Source organism: Saccharomycodes ludwigii, chromosome III (genome assembly GCF_020623625.1).
Source record: "Saccharomycodes ludwigii strain NBRC 1722 chromosome III, whole genome shotgun sequence".
NCBI classification, from domain to species: Eukaryota; Fungi; Ascomycota; class Saccharomycetes; order Saccharomycodales; family Saccharomycodaceae; genus Saccharomycodes; species Saccharomycodes ludwigii.
This window is the reverse complement of record NC_060202.1, coordinates 99102-121041: the sequence shown is the minus strand read 5'-3', so window position 1 is coordinate 121041 and position 21940 is coordinate 99102. Positions and strand designations below refer to the sequence as shown.

The 21940-nt window shown below is 29.8% G+C and overlaps 12 protein-coding genes and 1 non-coding gene across 13 annotated transcripts; 6 read left to right on the top strand and 7 right to left on the bottom strand.

The window, feature by feature from the left end:
• Window positions 1-279: 279 nt before the first annotated feature.
• On the top strand, window positions 280-1452 carry SDT1 (nucleotidase; the record flags this gene model as incomplete). Its single annotated transcript, XM_046077065.1, has 1 exon — window positions 280-1452. One exon carries the CDS (start codon window positions 280-282, stop codon window positions 1450-1452), a length of 1173 nt encoding a protein of 390 aa, XP_045934776.1.
• Window positions 1453-1514: 62 nt separating this feature from the next.
• SCDLUD_002296 (uncharacterized protein) lies at window positions 1515-2744 on the bottom strand (the record flags this gene model as incomplete). Its single annotated transcript, XM_046077064.1, has 1 exon — window positions 1515-2744. The coding sequence occupies one exon, from the start codon at window positions 2742-2744 to the stop codon at window positions 1515-1517; it is 1230 nt and encodes a 409-aa protein (XP_045934775.1).
• Window positions 2745-3097: 353 nt separating this feature from the next.
• On the bottom strand, window positions 3098-4111 carry VRG4 (GDP-mannose transporter; the record flags this gene model as incomplete). Its single annotated transcript, XM_046077063.1, has 1 exon — window positions 3098-4111. One exon carries the CDS (start codon window positions 4109-4111, stop codon window positions 3098-3100), a length of 1014 nt encoding a protein of 337 aa, XP_045934774.1.
• Window positions 4112-5048: 937 nt separating this feature from the next.
• On the top strand, window positions 5049-7616 carry GLN3 (nitrogen-responsive transcriptional regulator GLN3; the record flags this gene model as incomplete). The annotated part of the gene is made up of 1 exon (XM_046077062.1): window positions 5049-7616. The coding sequence occupies one exon, from the start codon at window positions 5049-5051 to the stop codon at window positions 7614-7616; it is 2568 nt and encodes an 855-aa protein (XP_045934773.1).
• A 294-nt stretch (window positions 7617-7910) lies between these two features.
• On the top strand, window positions 7911-10520 carry YEN1 (crossover junction endodeoxyribonuclease; the record flags this gene model as incomplete). Its single annotated transcript, XM_046077061.1, has 1 exon — window positions 7911-10520. The coding sequence occupies one exon, from the start codon at window positions 7911-7913 to the stop codon at window positions 10518-10520; it is 2610 nt and encodes an 869-aa protein (XP_045934772.1).
• Window positions 10521-10878: 358 nt separating this feature from the next.
• MXR1 (peptide-methionine-S-sulfoxide reductase) lies at window positions 10879-11445 on the top strand (the record flags this gene model as incomplete). The annotated part of the gene is made up of 1 exon (XM_046077060.1): window positions 10879-11445. The coding sequence occupies one exon, from the start codon at window positions 10879-10881 to the stop codon at window positions 11443-11445; it is 567 nt and encodes a 188-aa protein (XP_045934771.1).
• Window positions 11446-11593: 148 nt separating this feature from the next.
• MTC3 (Mtc3p) lies at window positions 11594-12052 on the bottom strand (the record flags this gene model as incomplete). Its single annotated transcript, XM_046077059.1, has 1 exon — window positions 11594-12052. One exon carries the CDS (start codon window positions 12050-12052, stop codon window positions 11594-11596), a length of 459 nt encoding a protein of 152 aa, XP_045934770.1.
• A 495-nt stretch (window positions 12053-12547) lies between these two features.
• On the top strand, window positions 12548-12817 carry OST5 (dolichyl-diphosphooligosaccharide--protein glycotransferase subunit; the record flags this gene model as incomplete). The annotated part of the gene is made up of 1 exon (XM_046081399.1): window positions 12548-12817. One exon carries the CDS (start codon window positions 12548-12550, stop codon window positions 12815-12817), a length of 270 nt encoding a protein of 89 aa, XP_045934769.1.
• A 261-nt stretch (window positions 12818-13078) lies between these two features.
• VID30 (glucose-induced degradation complex subunit VID30) lies at window positions 13079-15940 on the bottom strand (the record flags this gene model as incomplete). Its single annotated transcript, XM_046077058.1, has 1 exon — window positions 13079-15940. The coding sequence occupies one exon, from the start codon at window positions 15938-15940 to the stop codon at window positions 13079-13081; it is 2862 nt and encodes a 953-aa protein (XP_045934768.1).
• Window positions 15941-16701: 761 nt separating this feature from the next.
• On the bottom strand, window positions 16702-18051 carry SAH1 (adenosylhomocysteinase; the record flags this gene model as incomplete). The annotated part of the gene is made up of 1 exon (XM_046077057.1): window positions 16702-18051. One exon carries the CDS (start codon window positions 18049-18051, stop codon window positions 16702-16704), a length of 1350 nt encoding a protein of 449 aa, XP_045934767.1.
• A 789-nt stretch (window positions 18052-18840) lies between these two features.
• On the bottom strand, window positions 18841-20487 carry SCDLUD_002287 (uncharacterized protein; the record flags this gene model as incomplete). Its single annotated transcript, XM_046077056.1, has 1 exon — window positions 18841-20487. The coding sequence occupies one exon, from the start codon at window positions 20485-20487 to the stop codon at window positions 18841-18843; it is 1647 nt and encodes a 548-aa protein (XP_045934766.1).
• Window positions 20488-20746: 259 nt separating this feature from the next.
• Window positions 20747-20819, bottom strand: SCDLUD_002286. The gene has a single exon. It is a non-coding gene; the product is annotated as a tRNA-Ala (tRNA).
• Window positions 20820-21564: 745 nt separating this feature from the next.
• Window positions 21565-21846, top strand: SCDLUD_002285 (uncharacterized protein; the record flags this gene model as incomplete). The annotated part of the gene is made up of 1 exon (XM_046076620.1): window positions 21565-21846. The coding sequence occupies one exon, from the start codon at window positions 21565-21567 to the stop codon at window positions 21844-21846; it is 282 nt and encodes a 93-aa protein (XP_045934765.1).
• Window positions 21847-21940: the final 94 nt, after the last annotated feature.

The window sequence follows — 21940 nt, the reverse complement described above, 5'->3', positions numbered from 1 at the left end:
TTTGTTTTATATATAAATATATTTTTTTAGTTTGTGTGTCATTAAATACATCTCCTATTTTGGCTATCTTTTTTTGCTTGATTATTTAGTAACTACAGCTAAAGATATATATAAGAACCTTTACGAAGTGAATTGTACTTTATAATATAGATTTTCTTTTTTTTTTTTTTTTTTATTTTAAAGCCTTTCTTGTTTAAGATTAGTCTTATCGCAGGCTTATCCACCGTTCAAAAAAAAAAAAACAAAAAAAAAAAAGAAAAAAAATCATAAATAAATCTTATGCTAAAACAAGTCATGACGTCTTCATCAGTAGCCAAACCAATGTTATTAGCAACTGCAAACAAGAATAAAGGTTATTATCAAACTAATAGCACCATCACCAGCACTACTACTACCACCACTACTATTATTGCCCCGGGTAATAGTGATAAAAGCAATGTCTACACTACTGTTGACAGTAACAAAGACAACAACGCTTTAACTGAGTATATTAAAAACACCTATTTGCACTTCAACAATGTAATACCGAAATATATGAAAATAACATCCATTGTAACTACCAGTACTACTACGTCACGTACAAAGATGGATTTTGATACTTATAAACAAGAAATTGAACAACAATTAGAAATTAATTCCAAGCATTTGAAAATGATTGAAGAAAATAATTACGTTGGTGCGAATTGTCCTAAGTTGGACGCATATTTAAATGGAAAATGTGTTTCAAATGCGAATAGTAATGGTTCGAGATGTGACCGAGTTTTCTTTTTTGATATTGACAACTGTCTATACAAAAAAAGCTTGAAAATTCATGATCTAATGCAAATATATATTAGAAAGTTTTTCCTGTACGCTTTAAACTTGCCAAATGAGGAGGCAGCAGCCGAGTTGAATGCAAAGTACTATAAAGAGTATGGGTTGGCTATTAAGGGTTTACTAGAAAACCACTCGGAACTAGGGATTGATGCATTAGAATACAATCGGTTGGTAGATGATGCATTGCCGTTGCAAAAAATCTTGAAACCAGATATGAAATTAAGAAAGATACTATGTGATTTGAAAGACTCGAATAAAATAGATAAACTGTGGTTATTTACTAATGCTTATAGAACACATGCTATGAGGGTAGTTAAAATATTGGGGATTGCAGATTTATTTGATGGTATTACTTATTGTGATTATGCTCGTAACGATAAAATGATTTGCAAACCTGATCCCTTGTGTTATGAGTTGGCATTAAAGGAAAGTGGATTATCTGGTGTTTCTGGTAAGAATGCATATTTCATTGATGATAGCTTGGATAATATTAAAACTGCGAATAATTTGAATTTTTGCAAAGCTATCCATATAGATGAATATTATGAGGATAGTAATGAAGATTTCAAAAGAAATGGTATTTATACGATTAAAAGTTTTAAGGAATTACCAAAAGTGGTTCCTGAATTATTTTAATAAGATTATTGGCGGTGATATATATATATATATATATATATGTGTGTGTGTGTGTGTGTGTCTCATTTGGGTGTGTTAATGTAAAGGTTAATATACTGCTTTAAAATTGATATTTCCACATTGTTTGTGATGCTGTAGCCGGTGTATTGGTATAATTCTGTTTTCAAAACATTGCTGGAGCTTTTGATATCTGATACAGTAGGTAGAAAAGTAATTGTGTAGTAAAGTAGATCAATCCATAATTCTTTATGTAATAAATCAAATAAAAGGAAATTTAAAAAAAATTCGTCATTTTTGAACATTTTCCCATAAAAAATGGCTTTGAATTCAGGGAAATGGTTGCATATCAAGTACATTTGCCAACTCTTCAATTGGCTGAGTGCAAGGGTTTGAGCGGACTCTATATGTTGGTCTATTAATTTCCAGATATTGTTGATATGAGATAAAATCTGGTTTCTAATAAAAAAGTCATTATATTTTACGGGATTGATATATTGACCTGTATTGTAATGTTCATCCATACTTAATAGAAATAATAATTTGACTAATAAAGCAATATCTGGTTTTTTGGCAATAGTAGTGTAATAAAGTTTTAACAGCACCATAATGTTGGGGATTATAGAAGCGTTATAATCTGCGTTGCTTTCAACATGAATTTCATTAAAGATATGATCATAATCTGATTTCAATAAAGGTATACAGTTTTCAATAAAAATATTAAACGAATGATCGTCATAGAATAGGGACGATAAATTTAAGCTTGGAGGGTTAAGAAAGATATTTGATATGAAATTGAACTTGAAATTGGTATTATTGGTGTGAACGGATATGTCCTTTTGTTTAGTATTTTGTTTAATTTGATCGTTTTGAAATTTATTAATTTTATTAATTTTATTTAGTAAATTATTATCAAAAGTAGACGGGATATCTACTTGTTTTAACTTGGAAGGTTTGTAATTTAAATCAAACTTTTGAGTTCGAGTGGTAGGGACAGTGTTATATTTTGTACTAAGTGTAGAGTCCTTTTTTTTATTGGAGATCATTTCCATTATAGAATTGTCATTTTTCTTGTTGGGATTGCTTAGTGTTATTTTATCTGTTATAGCATGATGTTCTTCTTCGAGTTCCTCTTTTTCTTCAGATGACGATATATCTGAATGACTTAATAAACATAAAGTATTGGTATTACTATTATCAAGTATATTAAAAGAAGAAGGATTAATGTTCTGGGAAATTAGTTCATCATTATCACTACTTTGTGAATCGTTGATTACAGTTGGTATCTCTGACATGTTTTTTTCGTTAATAGATAAGCTCCATTTGTTGTTTTAATTTGGATTGGGATAAGAAATGGCTAATTTAAAGTTGAAATAATTTAAATGATTGAGTAATTTTCTTTGATTTGAAACATTTCAAGATCCGGGTGACCATTTGATAGAAAGTGAAAGTGGGGGGATATTTCTGTTATTATCACTTATTTAGAAAAATATGGAAAGAAAATATATAAACATTTCGGATGTAAATGATCAAAATAAAATAGATATTTCAATTAAAATTTTATAGTAAATAAGTAAATACTATACAATATATATATATATATATATATTTCTTTTCTTTTCTTTTCTTTTCTTTTCCTCACTATTGATCATTTATTTGTGGTTTGTTGTTGAATTTTCTTTTGTTTTGCAACAGCATAAACAATACCACTCAAAAACCCAATGAGAATAGAGCTAATACTCAAGAAATTCTTAGGAGCATCAAAAAATATCAACCCACTCAATGCAATAGGCAATTTATTCAATGCACCAACCATAGAATATGTAGTTGAGCTGGTAACACGGACACACCAGCCGGAACAATAAGAAATACCAACAGAAGCCATACCACTGATAACCATGGCAGTCAAAGAATCTTTGCTTAAATTAATGGCCAAGTTTTCAGTAGACCAATTTTCAACCATAAATGAAGCACATAACAAAATAGGTAAAGCTAAGATGTTATTGTAAAACATGGTGTCAAAATCTTTAAAGTTGGTTAACTTGATTCTCTTTCTCATAATCAAAACAAATAAAGCGGAACTAATACAATTAGTGAACATCCAGAGGTAACCTGGGTTGAACAAACTAATAACAATTTCTTCTGTAGGATCAGCAGTGGCAGCAGTGGCACGTGCTGCTTGTTGATCACCGCAAGTGGCCACGATAGAGGAAAAGACCATTAACAAAAAGGAGGATAATTCTAATTTGGTAACTTTACCGCCAAAAAACAAAACTTCACCGTAAGCAATTAAAATGATTGTCAAGTTTTTGAAAATGGTATAAATTGGGACAGGCAAAAATTGCAATGCTTTGGAGGAGGTATAAATCATTAAAACCAACAATATGGAGATTGGTAACCAATTTTTACAATCTTGTCTGTTTAAAGGTCTAAATTTGGCATAACCCAATAATTTCAAAATAACTAAAGTTATAATACAAACTAAGGCTTGAACAAATAGCATAATAAAATTCATGTTGAAATTATCCAGATTGACAACGAACTTATTAGTAACGGTCATTAAGATGGAGGAGAAACAGTAGGCCAAGATGGAAACAGGGCCATTGTTGACAATGTTGTTTAATTTATTGTTACCAGGTTTTTCGACCCTTAGTTCACTCATGGTATATTGTGGATGTATTTGAGATTTTTCTTTTGACTTATTTTTTTTTTTTCTAAATATAAAAATATATATATATATATATATTTTAGACTCTTAATTAAATGTTAGGATTTGATTAGAAGGAGCAATTTTTAGATAGATTTATTTTGGTTGGGTTTGTGCGTGTGTTGGATTGTATTTATATATAAAAATTATGTGAGAAAATTAAAAACATAAAAAGATAAAAAAAAAAATAAAAAAAAAATAAAAAAAAAAAATTGTTTGATATTTCTACGTTAAGAAAACCTCGAAGAAATTAAATAAATAACATATAAAAATTGTCGAAAGAGAAGGGAATTTTATTGTTTTGGTTTTATTTCTTTTTTTCTGCATTTCACACGAAATGTTTTCGTGTAATTTTTTTTATTTTTTTTATCCGTAAACCGACAGAATATTATACGGTAATCCCAGTTGTTCTCGGACATCTAGCTATCAAATTATTACAACCACACACCCACACACCCACACACCAAGAATCAATTTTTATCATTAAAAACGAATCTTTTATTTTTTATGTTTTCTTTTTTCTTTTTTCTTTTTTCTTTTTTCTTTTTTCTTTTTTCTTTTTTCTTTTTCCTTTTTCCTTTTTTCTTTTTCCTCTTTTTTTCCTTCGCTTTTTCTTCTTCTTTTCTTCCTTTTCCTCTTTTCTTCCTTTTTTCTTTTTTTTTATCATTGCTAACCATTCTTATTCCTTCCATTACCCATCATCCTAACTATTCCCACTCTTTTGTTCCTCAGTCTCAACAGATATCATCACTATATAATTTAAACTAATCCTCCCCCATTTCTCTCGGTCCAACTAACTTAATCTCACCCTTCCTCCTACTTTTTTTTTTTTATAGACGGTAATAAAAATATCATCAATATCAACAAACTCTGTTTAAAAAAATTAATCATAATGCTACACGATCATAACAAAAAAATTAAAAAGAAGGACCAAGAAGACAATGAACCTACTAATGACAATAAACAAACCACTAATAACATTAATCTATCTTTGTTCGATTCCATGCTAGAAATTCTACCTGATGAACTGGATTATCTGACAACAAATACTGCTACTACAACAACAACTAATGATAACTACAGCAAAAGTCATCCAATAGATATTTCAGATAATCAGCAAAATGGTGAAATTGCTCAACTATGGGATTTCAATGTAGACGAATTTATGATGACCCCAAGCAATTCTAGTGGTAGTGCCACTATATCTGCTCCTAACAGTTATTCAAGTGAAAGGAACGGTGGTACCAATATCTCACTCAATGATCTTAATAACACTACCACGATCAATAATATACTGTTGAGTTCTTCCAACACTTCAAGCAATGGAACCATCCTGCTAAGTAATAGTGTTGGTAATTCTCTAATAGAAAATAATACCGCTAATACTATCCCTACCAGTAATAACAATAATGGTTTATCTAATATATCAAAGCATTTTATAACGCCGTCTTCTTCTTCTTTTAGAAACACTATCATAGGAAGTGGTGTTGTGGGTACACCTCCTTATACCAATATGTCTCTTCTTTCCCATTCTTCTACTGTTAACAATACCAATACTAAGAATAATATACGAAAGAATATAAACACAGCAACTAAGAAATCCATCAATAATAACAATCTTCCATCTAATGTAGCAAAGCCTCACGTCCAATGTTTCAATTGTAAGACATTTAAAACACCTCTTTGGAGAAGAGATCCACAAGGAAACACCTTATGTAATGCATGTGGGCTATTTCAAAAATTGCACGGTACTATGAGACCTCTAAGTATGAAAACTGATGTTATTAAAAAGAGAAACACCAAGAAGAGAGGTTCTAATAGAAAAGTCGAAAAAACCAATGTAGGGATTACTTCTAACAATAATAATAGTAGTAGTAGCACTAATTTATTAATGGATAATACCACTGGTGACAATAATGATAGTAATAGTAATATTTATTATTTATCGCATTTTGATGTTAATAATACAAATAATAATGACAATGTTAGGAAAAATAATAATAATGATATTAATAATATTAATAATGGTGATATTAATAATAATAATAATAATAATAATAATAATAATAATAATAATAATAATAATAATAAAAATAATAAAAATAATGTACGCACAATTATAGATTCACCATTGAAGAGTTCATCTTCTATTTCTACCATAAAGAAAACAAGATCACTTTCATCTTCATCATCTTCCCTTAATAGTCATTACAATAATACAAATAATAATAATAATAATAATAAGCGTAGGGATAGCACTTCTAGTTCTGTATCTTCAGGTAGTTCTTCAAGATCGACTGTAGTACCAATATTACCTAAACCACCAGCTAGTTCTAACAGTAACAATAGTGCCTCTACGAATTTATATTTAGCGAACAATACCGAACGTAGTAATAGCAGTAATAACATAAGTACCCACAATAGTCCTAGATATTCTCCCAGATATTCTATGGCCTTGTCCGCGTCGCCGTTACCCTTTAACACCGCCACTACTGCAACTACTATTGCTACTGCCACCAACAGTAATGGTAATAACACTACTAACACCATATATAATGGATTGAATCATTCTTCATTTACAAATATATACAGTATGAACAATATTTTGGACAGTAATAGCGGGAATACTTCTAACAGCACACCTACTACACCCATCCTATCCACTTCATCTAGTGGTACTGGAATTGCTATACCAAGAAAAAAATCCACAAGAGGTTTTTATTTTAATTCTCCTTCCACTCCTTCTTCCAGTCTGACTAATAACAACAATTCAAGAACTAGTACTAATGTAAATATACTTAATAACATTAACAAAGGGAATGTTGGTGGTAGTGCTAATAATGTAAGTAGTTCCAGCACGACCAATACTACAATGAATGGGAGTTTAACCTCTTCGTTAACTAGTACGACTACTATGAACACAAACATTTCTTCATTTTCAAATGGTTTTAAACCCATAAGCAATACTATTGGTGATAGTTCCATTAAAAACAACGGTAAGTTGGCTACAAATGATGATAATAACAATACTGGTGCTTCTAATACTACAACACACACTTCGCTATTGAGTCAACAATTGAGAAATCATAATCATATTAGTAGTATGTATAATTCACTATATGGCGAATTAAATGGGAATGGTAATGCTTCTAGTACCGTTAATAGCAATAATAGTACTGGAATGTTCAATAAAAAAAATGAAAATCCATTAAAAGATACACAATTATTATACACAATTCCTAATCCCGATGCTGTCGGTATTCCTAATAAGAATAAGACCAATAATAATAATAATAATAATAATAATAATAATAATTGTAACAGTAATGGTAATAATAGGACCTTTAAAAGACATACCAATAATATAACCACTATTAATAATAATAATGTTATTAGTAATGTCACTAAAGGTAATAAGAATATAATGGATGATTTAGAATGGTTAAAATTCGGAATGTAACAATAATTAATTTTTCGGGAATGAAAGGAAAAAAAAAAAAAAAAAAAAAAAAAATAAAGCGGAAATCGGATATTTTATATTTTCTAAATATTTGAATGTGTAATAAATCAAATCAAATCAAATCAAATAAAAAACAAAACACAAACAAACAAACAAACAAAAAAGAGACGTTTTATTTACTGTATTCCTTTTAAACTTTTAATTTCTTCGGTTTATACACACACACATACACATACATATATACATATATATATTATTTTATTTATTTTTAACTTGATTATCCATGAATATTTAATGGGTGTACCGGCACTTTGGTCATTAGTAAAAGAACAAAGCCAATGTATAACCTTTAATAAATTCATTCAAGAATATTATAGTATTGGCACTGACGGACAAAAACCTTTAAGAATTGTGGTTGATGGTGAATTATGGATCCAAGAATCACTTCAATCCTCAAGAAATGAACTTAATAGCAACAACAACAACAACAACAACAATATACCTAATAAAAACTCCCCTAACAGAGATTCAAAGCAATTCTTTAATATTTTTGCATTTTTCGCAAAACTAAAGTGTTTCCAACAATATAATATTGAATTAACTCTTATATTTGACGGTTCATTCAAGCCCACCTTCAAGAAATGTCAACACGTGTCCCAAAGTACTATCCTTCCCTCTACTATAAATACAGGCACTATAGATGATTACTTGAAAGCATTTGAAAGACATATAAAACATTTCCATTCAAACAATAATTCTGTTTCCAATATTTTACAATCCTGTTGTTCGAAATTAAAGTTTGAACCAAGGTATTATAAGGCAGTTAAGATTTTAGAGTATCTCCAAATCCCATATTTTTTCACCTGTTCTGAAGCAGAGGCATTTTGTTCCGTTTTGCAATGTACTTTAGAAAACTTTGGCAACAAATTTGATTTTGTCTTGAGCAATGATTCAGATGTTTTAATGTTTGGTGCTCGTAAAGTTATAAGAAATTTTTCGAAAAGGGTCCTCAACCCAGCAAATTCTAAAAGTCTATCCCCAAGACAGCAACAGCATGCCAATGAATATAGCATGGAAGTAGTAGACTTGACTGCTTTGTATCAAAAGGTTTCGTTGTGCCAAACAAGATTTATTTTAAGCGGTATTTTAATTGGAGGCGATTATAATATAGGTGGTATTAACGGAGTGGGTATTTCTAAAGTTAGAGAATTATTATTTGAACCTAGTTTTAAAATAATCTCGGAAAAATTTTTGAGTTGTTATCATTCAACTATGAACAATAATACCAATAGTTGCAACGACAAGAGAAATCAACTAATTCTTGATTTTCAAAAATATTTTACAAAATTTTTAAAACATAGCTTGGGCATTGCAAATGTAGATAAATTAATTAAAGATTGGCCATCAGAATACATTATTATGAGCTATGTTAAACCATTGATCCCAGTTGATGATAATGCAGATTTTTCTAAAATTGATCTATGTACTACCGGTATTACCACCTTGGAGATGGATTTTTCCAACTTATTATCGTTTTACAAATTCTTGTGTGAAAGAACAAAGAAATTTACCACTGAGTGGCTACATAGAAATTTTCACGAACTTTATATTTTGAATTACATTCATTATTTGCAGAATGATACAGAAAAGTTATTTAAACTTTTTACTATAACTAGTGAAAAATATGATACTGATGGTGGTGATAGTAACTTATTATTGTTGAAAATTAGATATAACAGTTTTATACCCGATATACCTGTACCAGAGTCCAAAATCAATAGTAACAAAAAGCCCAGAAAAATCATCCCTGTCATTAAGAAACGTGGCTCGCCCACCAAAAGACAATTGGAAATAATAAAGCATAGCTATCATTTTTGGATTCCTCAACTTGTCTTTGAAAAATTTGATACGGTCTTACATCAAGCTTATCTAACAAAAAGGGAAGCTGCTTTAGAGTTGGAGGCTGAACTATCGCTTTCAAAACCAGGCTCTTCGAGGAAAAAAAGATCACCCAACAAGAGAAGTTTGGAGCAGGTAACAACTTTAGATTCGATAGGATTCTTCAGTAACCATACTACCCCTAAAAATAAAATAATATTCCGAACTAATTGTGGTATCAACGTCAATAGTGATGATAGTTTTGTCAACAATACAACTCTGTATTATACTGCCACCACTTCGATGACTGGCAATAAAAAAGGTGAGGAAATTGAATTGAGTGATAATTATTTTACAACACCTTCAAAACATCTGTGTATTGCTGCAGATATAGGTAAAAACAAAAAAAATCGTATTGAACACAACGTCTGTTCTGAAGGAGGAGAAAAATATGAAAAAATTGATACTGATGATGAGGGTGACGAATCTTTAATTATAGTTGGTGAAGTACAGAAAAATAATATTTTGTTACAAGAAGATGAGGTCGATGGAAAAGTGATGGATTCGGGAAAACAGCACCGACATATAAACTCAAAACCATCAGAAGCTTTAAAAACATTCCAAGAAAACCAGACATTGGCACCATCACCATTGAGGTTAACTGAGTCATCTAATGATAAAGATCTCACAGATGATACCATAACGGAGGTTTTAGAGAATTTTGAACAAAAAAAAAGATTAGAAAAACAAGCTAGCGACACTAATCTTGCAGCTAACACTTCCATAAATTATGTTTTCAATACTAACAAACACCTTGATCCGTTACCAGAAACTATTATTGATATCAGTAGTGCAGAAGAAAATTGTAGGAATAATGCAAATGAAAATGATAGTTCTCTTGTTATATTAGATGAAGAATGTTTAATGAAAGGAGAAAATATCAACAACAACAAGCAGCATGATGTTGCTAGAAGAAATTTATTGGAGTTATTGCAAGCCATGGATGATTCACAAGAGAAAAATTAATTTTATATTTATTCTTATATTTATTCTTTTTTCCTTTGGAAGGAAATGGGAAGAGATAACTTGTATATATGAACTTATTATTAATTGAAAGTAAATATTGTGACATATTTTATATTTGTAAAGTGTATTTTAAGCTTTTTTTTTTGTACTTTCCCCTTTGGCCAATAAGTACCCGACTGGCTTTATTTTTTAATTTTTTTTTTTTTTTTTTTTTTTTTTTTTTTCCCATAATTTTTAAATACTTTCCAAATACACCAGTTTTATTTTTAAGTTTAATTAATAATATTGTACTTTACCAATTGAAATTTAACTTAATCCTCTCACAAAAACAGACTTAAAAGTAATAAATCAATCATCCATGTCTAGCACTCTTGCCACTCCTATTTCAAAAACTATCAAATATAATCCAGCCACTAACAAATTAATCACCTTAGGTGCAGGTTGTTTCTGGGGTACAGAACATATCTATCGTAAACATTTTGGCAACAAGTTAGTAGATTGTAAAGTAGGTTACGCAAACGGTCAAGAAAATTTAAAAGACTCAAAAAATAGTATTTCCTATGAAAGGGTCAAAAATGGAGATACGGATTTTACGGAAGTTTTACAAATTAGTTATGATCCTACTATTGTTAGCTTAAGAGAATTGATTGGGTTCTTTTTCCGTATACATGATCCAACTACTCTAAATGCACAGGGTCCAGATTTAGGTACACAATATAAAAGTGCCATTTTCCCACATTCAAAGAAAGATTTGGAGGAAGCTTTGGAATTGAAAAATGAGTGGCAACCTAAGTGGAATAATAGAATCGTTACCCAAATTGAATTATGCAAGAATTTTTATGATGCTGAAGAATATCATCAATTGTATTTAGATAGAAACCCAGCTGGATATGCTTGTCCTACTCATTATATAAGGGATTTATAAGCTGTTACAATAGCTTGGTAAAAAAAAAAAAAAAAAAAAAAAATATTGCTAATAAACAGATATTGGAAACAAAGTTATATGTCAAAATAAAAATAATAATTTTCACTTATATATATTTCTTTTTACATGCAGGAATGTTTTGTAGTTTTTAATTATTTTCAGGTTTCAATTTAGTTTTTAAATGGTCAACTTTTTTGTTAAAATCATTATCTTTTTTGATATTAAAAATGCATACAGCAAACGCGCCAAATAATATACTTGTATAAATCATTTTATATAACATTTCTTGAGGAGTCAATATTTTTTTATCTTGTCTTGGGCCATATTCGCCAAATGCCAAAAAATATGCAACTTTTTGATCTAATTTACTCATCCTGTGCCAAGGCCCGATCATTTTCCAATCTATATATTCGCATATTTCATCTTTTATGGATTGCTTGTAATTGTCAGGCCAAGTATGCTTACTTATTTTGCTCATATCTGGTGGAATATAAACAATTTTGGAATTAGCAGGCACAGTGTAGTTGTATTTAGTATTGATATAAGATGAACATTCAACTTTGGATATTGCTTTAAATTTACCCCTTCTAATTATAGGCTTCAACATTTTTTTTTTCTTTTCTTTCTTTCTTTCTTCTTTCTTTAAGAACAAGCAATATATTGTCACTATATTTATGTCATATACATGATAGTATTCGATTAATGGTTAAGAGGTGTAATTGGGCATTATAATACACTGAACATAAAGACATTTTTACAAAAAAAAAAAAGAAAAAAAAAAAAAAAAAAAAAAAAATTATTTATATTTTTATTATTATACATGGACAATACGGACATATAGCTATGGTGGACATGGAAGAATGTCGGTTAAATAGTTCAAGCACGTCCCGAAACTTCGGAATATAAAGCAAGTGTCCGAATTATCAATCATGATAAATAAATAAAAAAAAAACAAAAAAAACAAAAAAAAAAACAAAAAGCCAACTTGTACTTAAACATATTTCAAAAAATTTTAAGGTTCTAGCAAAAAGAAAAAAAAAATGATAATAAAATAAAAAATCTTGGTCGAATAGAAAACGCATAATTCCCACAAGCAAACAAAATGAACTTTGAAGAGTTGTTAAAATTATACAAGAAAACACCAGAATTCGTTGAAACTTTTCCATTAGATCAACAACCAACATATGGTATAATCACAAGTATACTTGCTTTATTATTAATTTTTATTTCTGTCAATATAGCATCTGATAAAAAAAAGGAAACCAATGCCATTATATTATTGTTAAAGTTTTTACCGGTTGCTATTCTAGCCAGTATTGTCAGTGGATTTGCCATCGTTTTTATATCCAATTCTGTGGCAGTATATGTTTGATCTGTTTTGTTGTATTTTGTCTTTTTTTCTTTTTTTCCCCTTTTTAATAAAAAAATTTTTTAGATATATTAATAAATGTGTATACATAACCATAAACTATAACTTTTTGAAATACGTATTTTTATTATTTTTAGTTGCTTTCAAGTTGAAATAATATATGTTTAAAGCTTAATGATGCACAAATGCCAAACTGCTTAAATTGAAGTTTTCTACATTCTTATTTTAAGTATATATAAACATATAATAAAAATATATCTTATTTTAAGTATCTGATCCAAATTTCAAAATTTTATCAATTCTTACAGACTTTTCAATGTGAGATTTGTCTGATTTCTTTGTGTAATACCCACATTCAACTAGATAAGCAAAAAAGTTGTCAGTTTGATTTATCATATTATCTAGTTTATTGGTTTTCTTACCACTCAAATAATACCTCAAACAATTAATTAACTCATCAGTAAGTTCCAGAGTTCTTTCAGCAATATTGCAAACTTCTTGTAATTCGGTTGGAAGTTCAGAAAAATCTTCATATGCAACCAATCTGCTACATGTCTTCCAATCATCCATGTAAAAGGAATCCTCTGCATTTTTACAACCCGCATGTGGTAATATAAATTTTGTGTAAATTTCCCTTGCTCTTCCCACAATGTAATGATTCGACATTTCACCAATCATACTTTTGTTTAACTTATTGCTATTATTAAGCGTAATTAGCATATGTACATAATCCAATTTCTCTAATTTATATTGTAGTTTTAAGTACTCGCTAAAAAATTTGGGACACTGATGGTTAATCAATTTTATAACCTTTTCAAATTTGGATTCTTTTTTACCTTCTTTTTCCCTTTCTTCTTGGTCATAGTTGCCTTGATTCATATATTTTCTAACATCACTTAATAGCTTGCATGTTTCTTCATTTTCCTTTATACTCTTTTCATTAGCACGAATTAACACTTGCTTGATATCTTTTGATAGATTATTCTTCTTTTGTATATCCTTGTTAAAAGATTTAGCCACATCACTCATCCCATAATCGACTAAATAATCATTAATTAAACGATCAATTACTAATTCATTATTCGAGCTTTCATTCATAATCTGGTCATAACTTTTGACACTTACTGAATTTTGATAATTGCCCAAATCAAACACAAATTCTTCAAATAACCCTAGATTGGTTCTAATACTCATTCCGGAGCTTAATGCAACTACAGGAACACAAAATTCTTTAACACCATTTACTTCAACATATTCAGAAAATTTTATTCCATTATATGTATAAAAATATCTGTTATTGACATAATCAACACCACATCCAATAACATCACCAGGTTGAATCTTGATGTTATTCATGGTTTTTATTTTTTTTTTACCGTTTTTACTTAGTATAGAACAATCTTGTGTGGAAAAAAAGGAGCCATAGTAACTGCCATCTTCAAAAAACAACCCATTCCTTTCATTTTCATTTATCGCCCTGGAAAAATCTTTTTCTTCTTGTGTCTTTTCACCACTAGAATCTTCACTGTACCGATTAATATAATCTTCCATATCGTCATCATAATCATCATCTTCTTCTTCTTCATCATCTTCTTCCTCTTCTTCTTCTTCTCCTTCTTCTTCGTGTTCATCTTCTTCTTCTATATCCGAAGAAGATATCCTGTCTTCATCATCAATTTCTGAATTATCCTCATATGCTTCTATCTCGTTATACAAGTGTTGTCCCCCTTCTTCGTATCCGTTCCCCCCTTCCCCCTCTTCTTCTAATTCGTCTTCAACGTTATCACTTTCTTCCGTCACTTCTCGTTCTTGTTCCTCATAAGAATAGTAATTACGTCCCATTGCACGCCCATTATTCAGATCAAAATTACTATTACTATCTACATTAGCTGTTTTTGAAGAGGTACTCTTTTTCTTTTCTGGATTATAGATGTTTTGCAGAATAAACTCTCTTCTCTGCAGCTTTTTAATTTTCCCCCTAAATGGCGGAGTATTAACATGGTTTGATTTTAACAAAGATTTTGGACTTTTCATAGGGAATGTTCTATAACCCATCAATACATTAATTTCGATATCATTTTTATCATTTAACATCATCATATTCTGACTATCATCTTCCTCCTCTTCAGACTCATCGTAATTGTCTTCATTAGTATCAGCAATGACATCTGTATTATTATTTTCCTCCTCATTGACAATAGTGTTTCCCTCAGTAGTAACATCAGTAGTACCAGCAGCAGAAACAACTGTGTTATGCTCAGATATAACTTCGCTTGGTGGATTATTGGCAAACTTTCCATCCAAAATTTCAACCTCATAGTAAAATAGCTCCATTTCATTGGGAAATATTGGGTTATTCGCATAAGAAAAAACAAATTTATTTCTTTCCTTTTCATCTTGGTCCGGAATGTTGGTGTATTGTGGTGATGATATTCTTGAAGTTAGAGTCCAATTTAAAGTCAAGTCCGGTGTATGGATAAATCTTCCTGAAGGGGGAGTGGCAGGTGTATGTGAAACAGTAGTTGGGACAGGCGCATTGGCAGCAGGTGAAACTGTTGAAAAAGAATTGTTATTATTCTTGGGGTTGACAACTGCCTTACTATTAGGATTAACACCATCAAAAGTTGTTGCTTTAACTAGCATATCTAAAGATGAGGAGGAAATCTTTAATTGTGTTGGCTTGGTAGAAACCCATTTATAGGGTAAATTATACTGAACAGTATGTAGAAAATCTATAATTTCTTTATTAATATATTTATCCTTTTCCTTTATATGCCTGCTACCATTACCTGGGGTACTCTCGTCTTTACCTTCTTCTATTGTGTTTCCAAATTTCTTATGAATGGTGTTGTTTTGGAAGAATTTATAACATTCATACAAGTAATCATCATTGATATCATCAAATTGTAGAGTACCCAAAATCCCAGAGTTAGTTAATTCTCTCCACATTTGCATTTTTGCATTTTTATTAAAAAACAGAGGTTTCTCTGTATTGGTTTCTATGTCGTTTCTGAGTAAAATGCTATTCTTGTAGCTATTTCTTAATGTGACACCGTAGTTCTGAGATAGAATGTAGCTAGGTAATATTTCATTTAGTAAAAATAAATTATCGTTATTATCGCTCATATTGTTGTGGTTTTAGTGGTATTCTCGTGGGTTAATTTAGGTGTGTGGTTGGTGTAACTCAAAATGGTACTGATATATTTTTTCTGTTACATTTAACAATTTTGATTAAAAAAAAAAAAAATTTTTTTTTTAAGGGGTTGAGAATGAAATATTGGTGAGGGGATCAGCAACGGCAGCGGTAATGACGACAATTGTAAAAGAGAGTATAAATTGCACATGTCCGAGAAGCCAAACATACGGATTACACATATTAATTCCGAGTTGCAAAAAACTATAAAAAAAAAAAAAAAAAAAAAAAAAATTAAAAAAAATGATTTGTTTAACTGATACAAATTAGAAATGATACCCACTTTATAACCACAAACTTTCAGGTGCGTTTTCTACTTCGAAAATAACTAAAACATAACATTGAGATATAAAAACCATCAAGTACAAGAACCTCTAAATTATAAGCGAAATTTATATAAAAAAAATCATAGTTGAATATGTTAAAACAGTAAAAAAAAAAATAAAAAAAAAAAAAAATTACATAAAAATATAAAAACGTATATACTACAAGCAGTATGTACAATAGCAAGCACAATTCAAAATATGAAGGTAAGTAACATATTTTCTTTCAAATAAAAAAGGAAAAAAAAAAAAAAAAAAAAAAAAAATAAAGAAACGCAAAAGTCTATATATATAATCGTTGAGAATAATATAACATATTAGAAATTAAAAACAAAAGACCAAATGGTGATTTCAACTCTTTCAGCAAACATTCAATATCTGTAGTGATCAGCCTTGTATGGACCTTCAGGTGGAATACCCAAATATTTAGATTGGGTAGCAGACAACTTAGTTAATTTAACACCCAATTTATCCAAATGGAAGTTAGCAACAGCTTCGTCCAAAATCTTTGGCAAAACATGGACACCAACAGTAAATGGACCGGTTTTTTGGAATTCAATGTGTTCTTCTCTAAAAGATTTGTCATTGGCTTTGAACAAAGCAATTTGAGCCAAAACTTGGTTAGAGAAAGAACAGGACATAACAAAGGAAGAGTGACCAGTAGCACAGCCCAAGTTGACCAATCTACCATCAGCCAACAAAATGACATGTTTGCCACTGCTCAACAAGTAACGGTCAACTTGTGGTTTAATGTTAATACATTCTACAGCATTTTTCTTCAACCAAGCAACATCAATTTCAACATCGAAATGACCAATGTTACAAACAATGGCATCTTCTGGCATGGCTAAGAAATGCTCAGAAGTGATAATATCTCTACAACCGGTGGTAGTAACGAAAACTTGACCAACAGAAGCGACTTCTTCCATTGGAGAAACTTGATAACCTTCCATAGCGGCTTGTAAAGCGTTAATTGGATCAATCTCTGTAACAATGACACGAGCACCCATACCTCTCAAGGCAGCAGCACAACCTTTACCAACATCACCGTAACCGGCAACGATAGCAACTTTACCAGCCAACATAACATCAGTGGCTCTCTTGATACCATCAACTAAGGATTCTCTGCAACCGTACAAGTTATCAAACTTTGATTTAGTAACGGAATCGTTAACATTGATAGCTGGGACCTTTAATTTTCCCTCCTTGACCATCATGTACAAATGATGAACACCGGTAGTTGTTTCTTCACTTAAACCGAAACAGTTTTTCAACATTTCTGGGTATTTTTCGTGGACATAAGTAGTCAAGTCACCACCGTCATCCAAAATCAAGTTTAATTTTTCATTGTTTTTGAAGGCAAACAATTGTTGTTCTAAACACCAGTTGTATTCTTCTTCAGTTTCACCCTTCCAAGCAAAGACTGGAACACCAGAAGCAGCAATGGCAGCAGCAGCATGGTCTTGAGTGGAATAAATGTTACAAGAAGACCAAGTAACTTCAGCTCCCAAAGCAACCAAAGTTTCAATCAAAACAGCAGTTTGGATGGTCATGTGTAAACAACCAGCAATTCTAGCACCTTTCAATGGTTGAACTCTGCTATAAGTCTTTCTAATGGCCATCAAACCTGGCATTTCATGTTCGGCTAATTCGATTTCTTTTCTACCGAAAGCGGCTAAAGAGATATCAGCGACTTTGTAATTATGAGCTGGAGCAGACATTATTTTGTGTATAGGATCTGATGTTTTAGTTATTTGTTTGTTTGATGGGTTTAAATTAAACAATCTTTTGTCAGAATATTGAGTATGGGGATAACTGAAGAAGAGATAATATAAGCTGACATAAAAGGGAGAAAAAAAAAAAAAAGTAAAAAGAGATTGATAGTTAATTGTATTTATATACTAGCCAAAAAAAGGAAAAAAAAAAAAAAAAAAAAATAAAAATAAAAATAAAAATAAAAATAAAAATAAAAATAAAAGGCTTGTTGAAAAGAAACTAAAAAAAAAAACCTTTTCTTTGGATATTTACTACTAACAAAGTCGTTTAAAAAAGGTAACAAAAATAATACATTAAATGACAAATAGAAAACATCGTAGAAGGAAAGAAAAAAAACAAGATTTACAATTTACGAGATTAGGCCATATTAATTGAAATGCCACGATGTATTTTAACGTTTCTTTTTTTATCTTTTTTTTCTAGTTTTGTCGTGTGTATTTCACATGTATGAAAATGATAATTTAATATAAACAATTGTATTTCTCATTAAACGCAAAGTATTTTGCTCGAGATTTAAAAAAAAAAATAACTATTGATTAAAGAAACTATGTTTATTATGTGTCCAATAAGTTTATATATTAGGATTTAAAAAGTACGAATAAACACATACAAAAAAAAATGAATAACCATGTAATTTTTTTTTTGGAAAAGTAATGTCAGTTATTAGGTTTTAGAAAGATGAATAGGGGATAAAACATATCAAAACTATCTCTTTATTTGCCTAAATTTTATTTTTATTTTTGTTCTTGTTCTTGTTCTTGTTCTTGTTCTTGTTCTTGTTCTTGTTCTTGTTCTTCTTTTTGTTCTTCTTTTTGTTCTTGTTGCATTTTTTTGTTTTTATCTTCCTTTTCCTTTGACTCTCTTTCTTGGAATTTCAAATTAGCCTTTGCCCTTAATATCGAAAAGGTTTCACCGCCATCTGTACTTATAACTTTTAAATGTCTTTTCAATTCATTAACATATTTTTGAATAACATCTAAATTCATTTCATAATTAACCAAATCATCCCTTGTTTTCAATATTTTATTCTTTAATTCAAGATATTTGTCCCAATTACTCAAATCTTGATCCCCATTATTTAAATTGGATAAAATCAACCTTTTTTTCCATTCTCCCATTAATGAATCTGCCCACTCTTCAAAAATTTCAATTTGATTTTCCTTTAATAGTTCAAGGCCAGCGTTAAAGCTTTCAATGAAACTATTAATTTTGCTTAGAATTACATTGTTAGTCATATATTCGCATTCTTTTTTGGCGTTAGAAAATAATGTTCTAACATATTCTCTAATAATGTATTTCTCACATTGGTCACCTCTAGCATTGAAAAACAAATAATATCCGTGCTCACCACCACTTGTGCTATTTAATTCCAGCGGTTTACACTCTATATCTAATATGGCTTTCTTAATTAGCATTGTGTGAGTAAGACTTAAATTCGTCAATTTTTGTAAATCATTAGTGAAATCGTCTTTTACATTATTTATTTGAGTATTCTCAAAATTTTCAATTTTTTTTTCCAAAATTCCCTGCATTTTAGTTAATTGATTATCAATCACATCAAACCAGAGCTTATATTCTTCTTCTAAAGATAAAACAGAGATAGCTTCTTCTTCTTCTTCTTCTTCTCGTTGTTGTTGAGAACTAGTTTCTGGTAAATTGCCACCAACCATATCATCAGATAAAGTCACTGTTTCAGTAACATCAATAGTTTGTGTAATTTTGGTAGGAATTTCGGTAATTTCATTCAATACGTCCGATTTCTCCGTTTCTTTTTCCACAATATGCTGTGTTTCATTTTTCACATTTAATTTGTTAAAACAATATTTCATACTCATATCAAACAAATTTTTTGTTTTGCACTCAATATAATACCAATTAGACACCAAACATAATTTAAATTGATCAACCCTCTTTTTTAATTTCGTGCAAAAGTCATTTTTATCATCCGAGAAAACAGAGCCACGGTTTGATTTATAATAATAAAGTACCTTATAATATATGATTTTGAACTTTAAATAACTACTTTCCACATATGGATAAACATACGTATCATATATTTTCTTATTAATTAAAAGTAAATTTAAATCTTTCCCCTCCTTATGTTCTTGTGGTGTGATTATATAGGTTGTATATAACTGGCATAAATCTTGTTTATACACATCAGATAGTGACTGCTTTAAATCCCACGAATGGCCAGATACATCAGCATTAACAATAGTAGTATTATAGCATTCTTTGTTTGCGACATATAAAAATGACTGTGGTAACAAAAAAAGGAAAAGAAAAAGTATTGAAAATATCAAAGGATATCCCCTTCTTTTTTTAGTACATTTACTTTTTGGACTAACTTTAATATTAACACTTTTGGCAGTGTCTCCCATTTTTATTTGTTGGAGTTAGTTTTCTTGGCAGTACAATAATTATTAGCCTTGGGGTTTGATATTATAAATGAGATGAACAATATCTTACGATCGATAGTTAACAAAAAAAAAAAAAAAAAAAATTTTTTTTAAAGTTATAAACTATTTATTAGTAAAAAATAGATACTTAAAAGAAAGAAAAACTGAATTAACACAAAATGTTTTTTTTTGTCTTTTCCTTTCCCTTATCATTTTTGATAAAATCAAAAAAAATTAAAATTGGACGAGACCGGAGTCGAACCGATGACCTCTCCCATGCTAAGGGAGCGCGCTACCAACTACGCCACACGCCCAGTTTGATGTTTTTGTCGTAATATGAAACCAAGTAAACATATATTACAACCAACATACAGGAAATCTCCGTAATGGAAATTACCTTAATAGGAAGTCTCCGTAATGGAAATTACCTTAATAGGAAGTCTCCGCAATGGAAATTACCTTAATAGGAAGTCTCCGTAATGGAAATCACTTTTACAGGAAAACACCGTAACCAAGATGCCGCCTAAGGAACAACAACGAAATGTTGGAAAAGATTAATATGAACGTCAAATATAAATGTGAAAATAAATCATATATAAAGAGATGATTTATTATCAAGTTATTCATCAAAAGTATTTAAGTTATAGTTTTAAATAAATCTTTATTATATATTATTATTATATGTAAAGACCGAAATAAAACAAGAAATTAATTACCATAATCCGAACCCGTAATTATTACGACTAATCCTGAGTTACGCTTACGATAGTTTTTAAAGAAAAAGTGATACAAAACATTATACGTAATAACGAATTGGTTGGAATCTGATTATTATTTTATCTTTTTTCTTTTAATTTGGTCTTTGTATAAAATACAGGATCACATGATGTGGGTTTTTAAAAATATCATACACAATAAAAGAAAAAAGAAAAATAAAATTGTTTACAGCTAATTTTATTTTTATTTCGGTATCTACTACTTTAACTTTGGAAAACCAATTAAAAGTACCAAAAGATTATATTATTGTAATATAAAATACAAAGACCAAGATTTGTTAAAATGGCTCAATTTAATATCGACGACAGGTTGTTCCAATATACGAGGATCTTTAGTATAGTGGTTTCATTGGGTGTAGTATTCTTGATTGCTTTAACCAACGCAACGGATAGTGTTAATCATGATGGCACTAAAGATCAATATCGATCAAGAGTTATCAAAATAGTGTCTTACACTGGACTAATTATGGCAGGTTTGGCATTTGCTCTTCCATATTGGATAGTATTAATATGCAAATTTAATACTATTAGAAATGAGCCTGTACCATCAGAATCCTCAGTTTAACGATTCTGGAAGATATAATTGGAAAGTGATAAAATATAAAAAGATAATAGATGCAAAGCGACTTTGTTAATTTAAGATTATGCATAGAAACAGA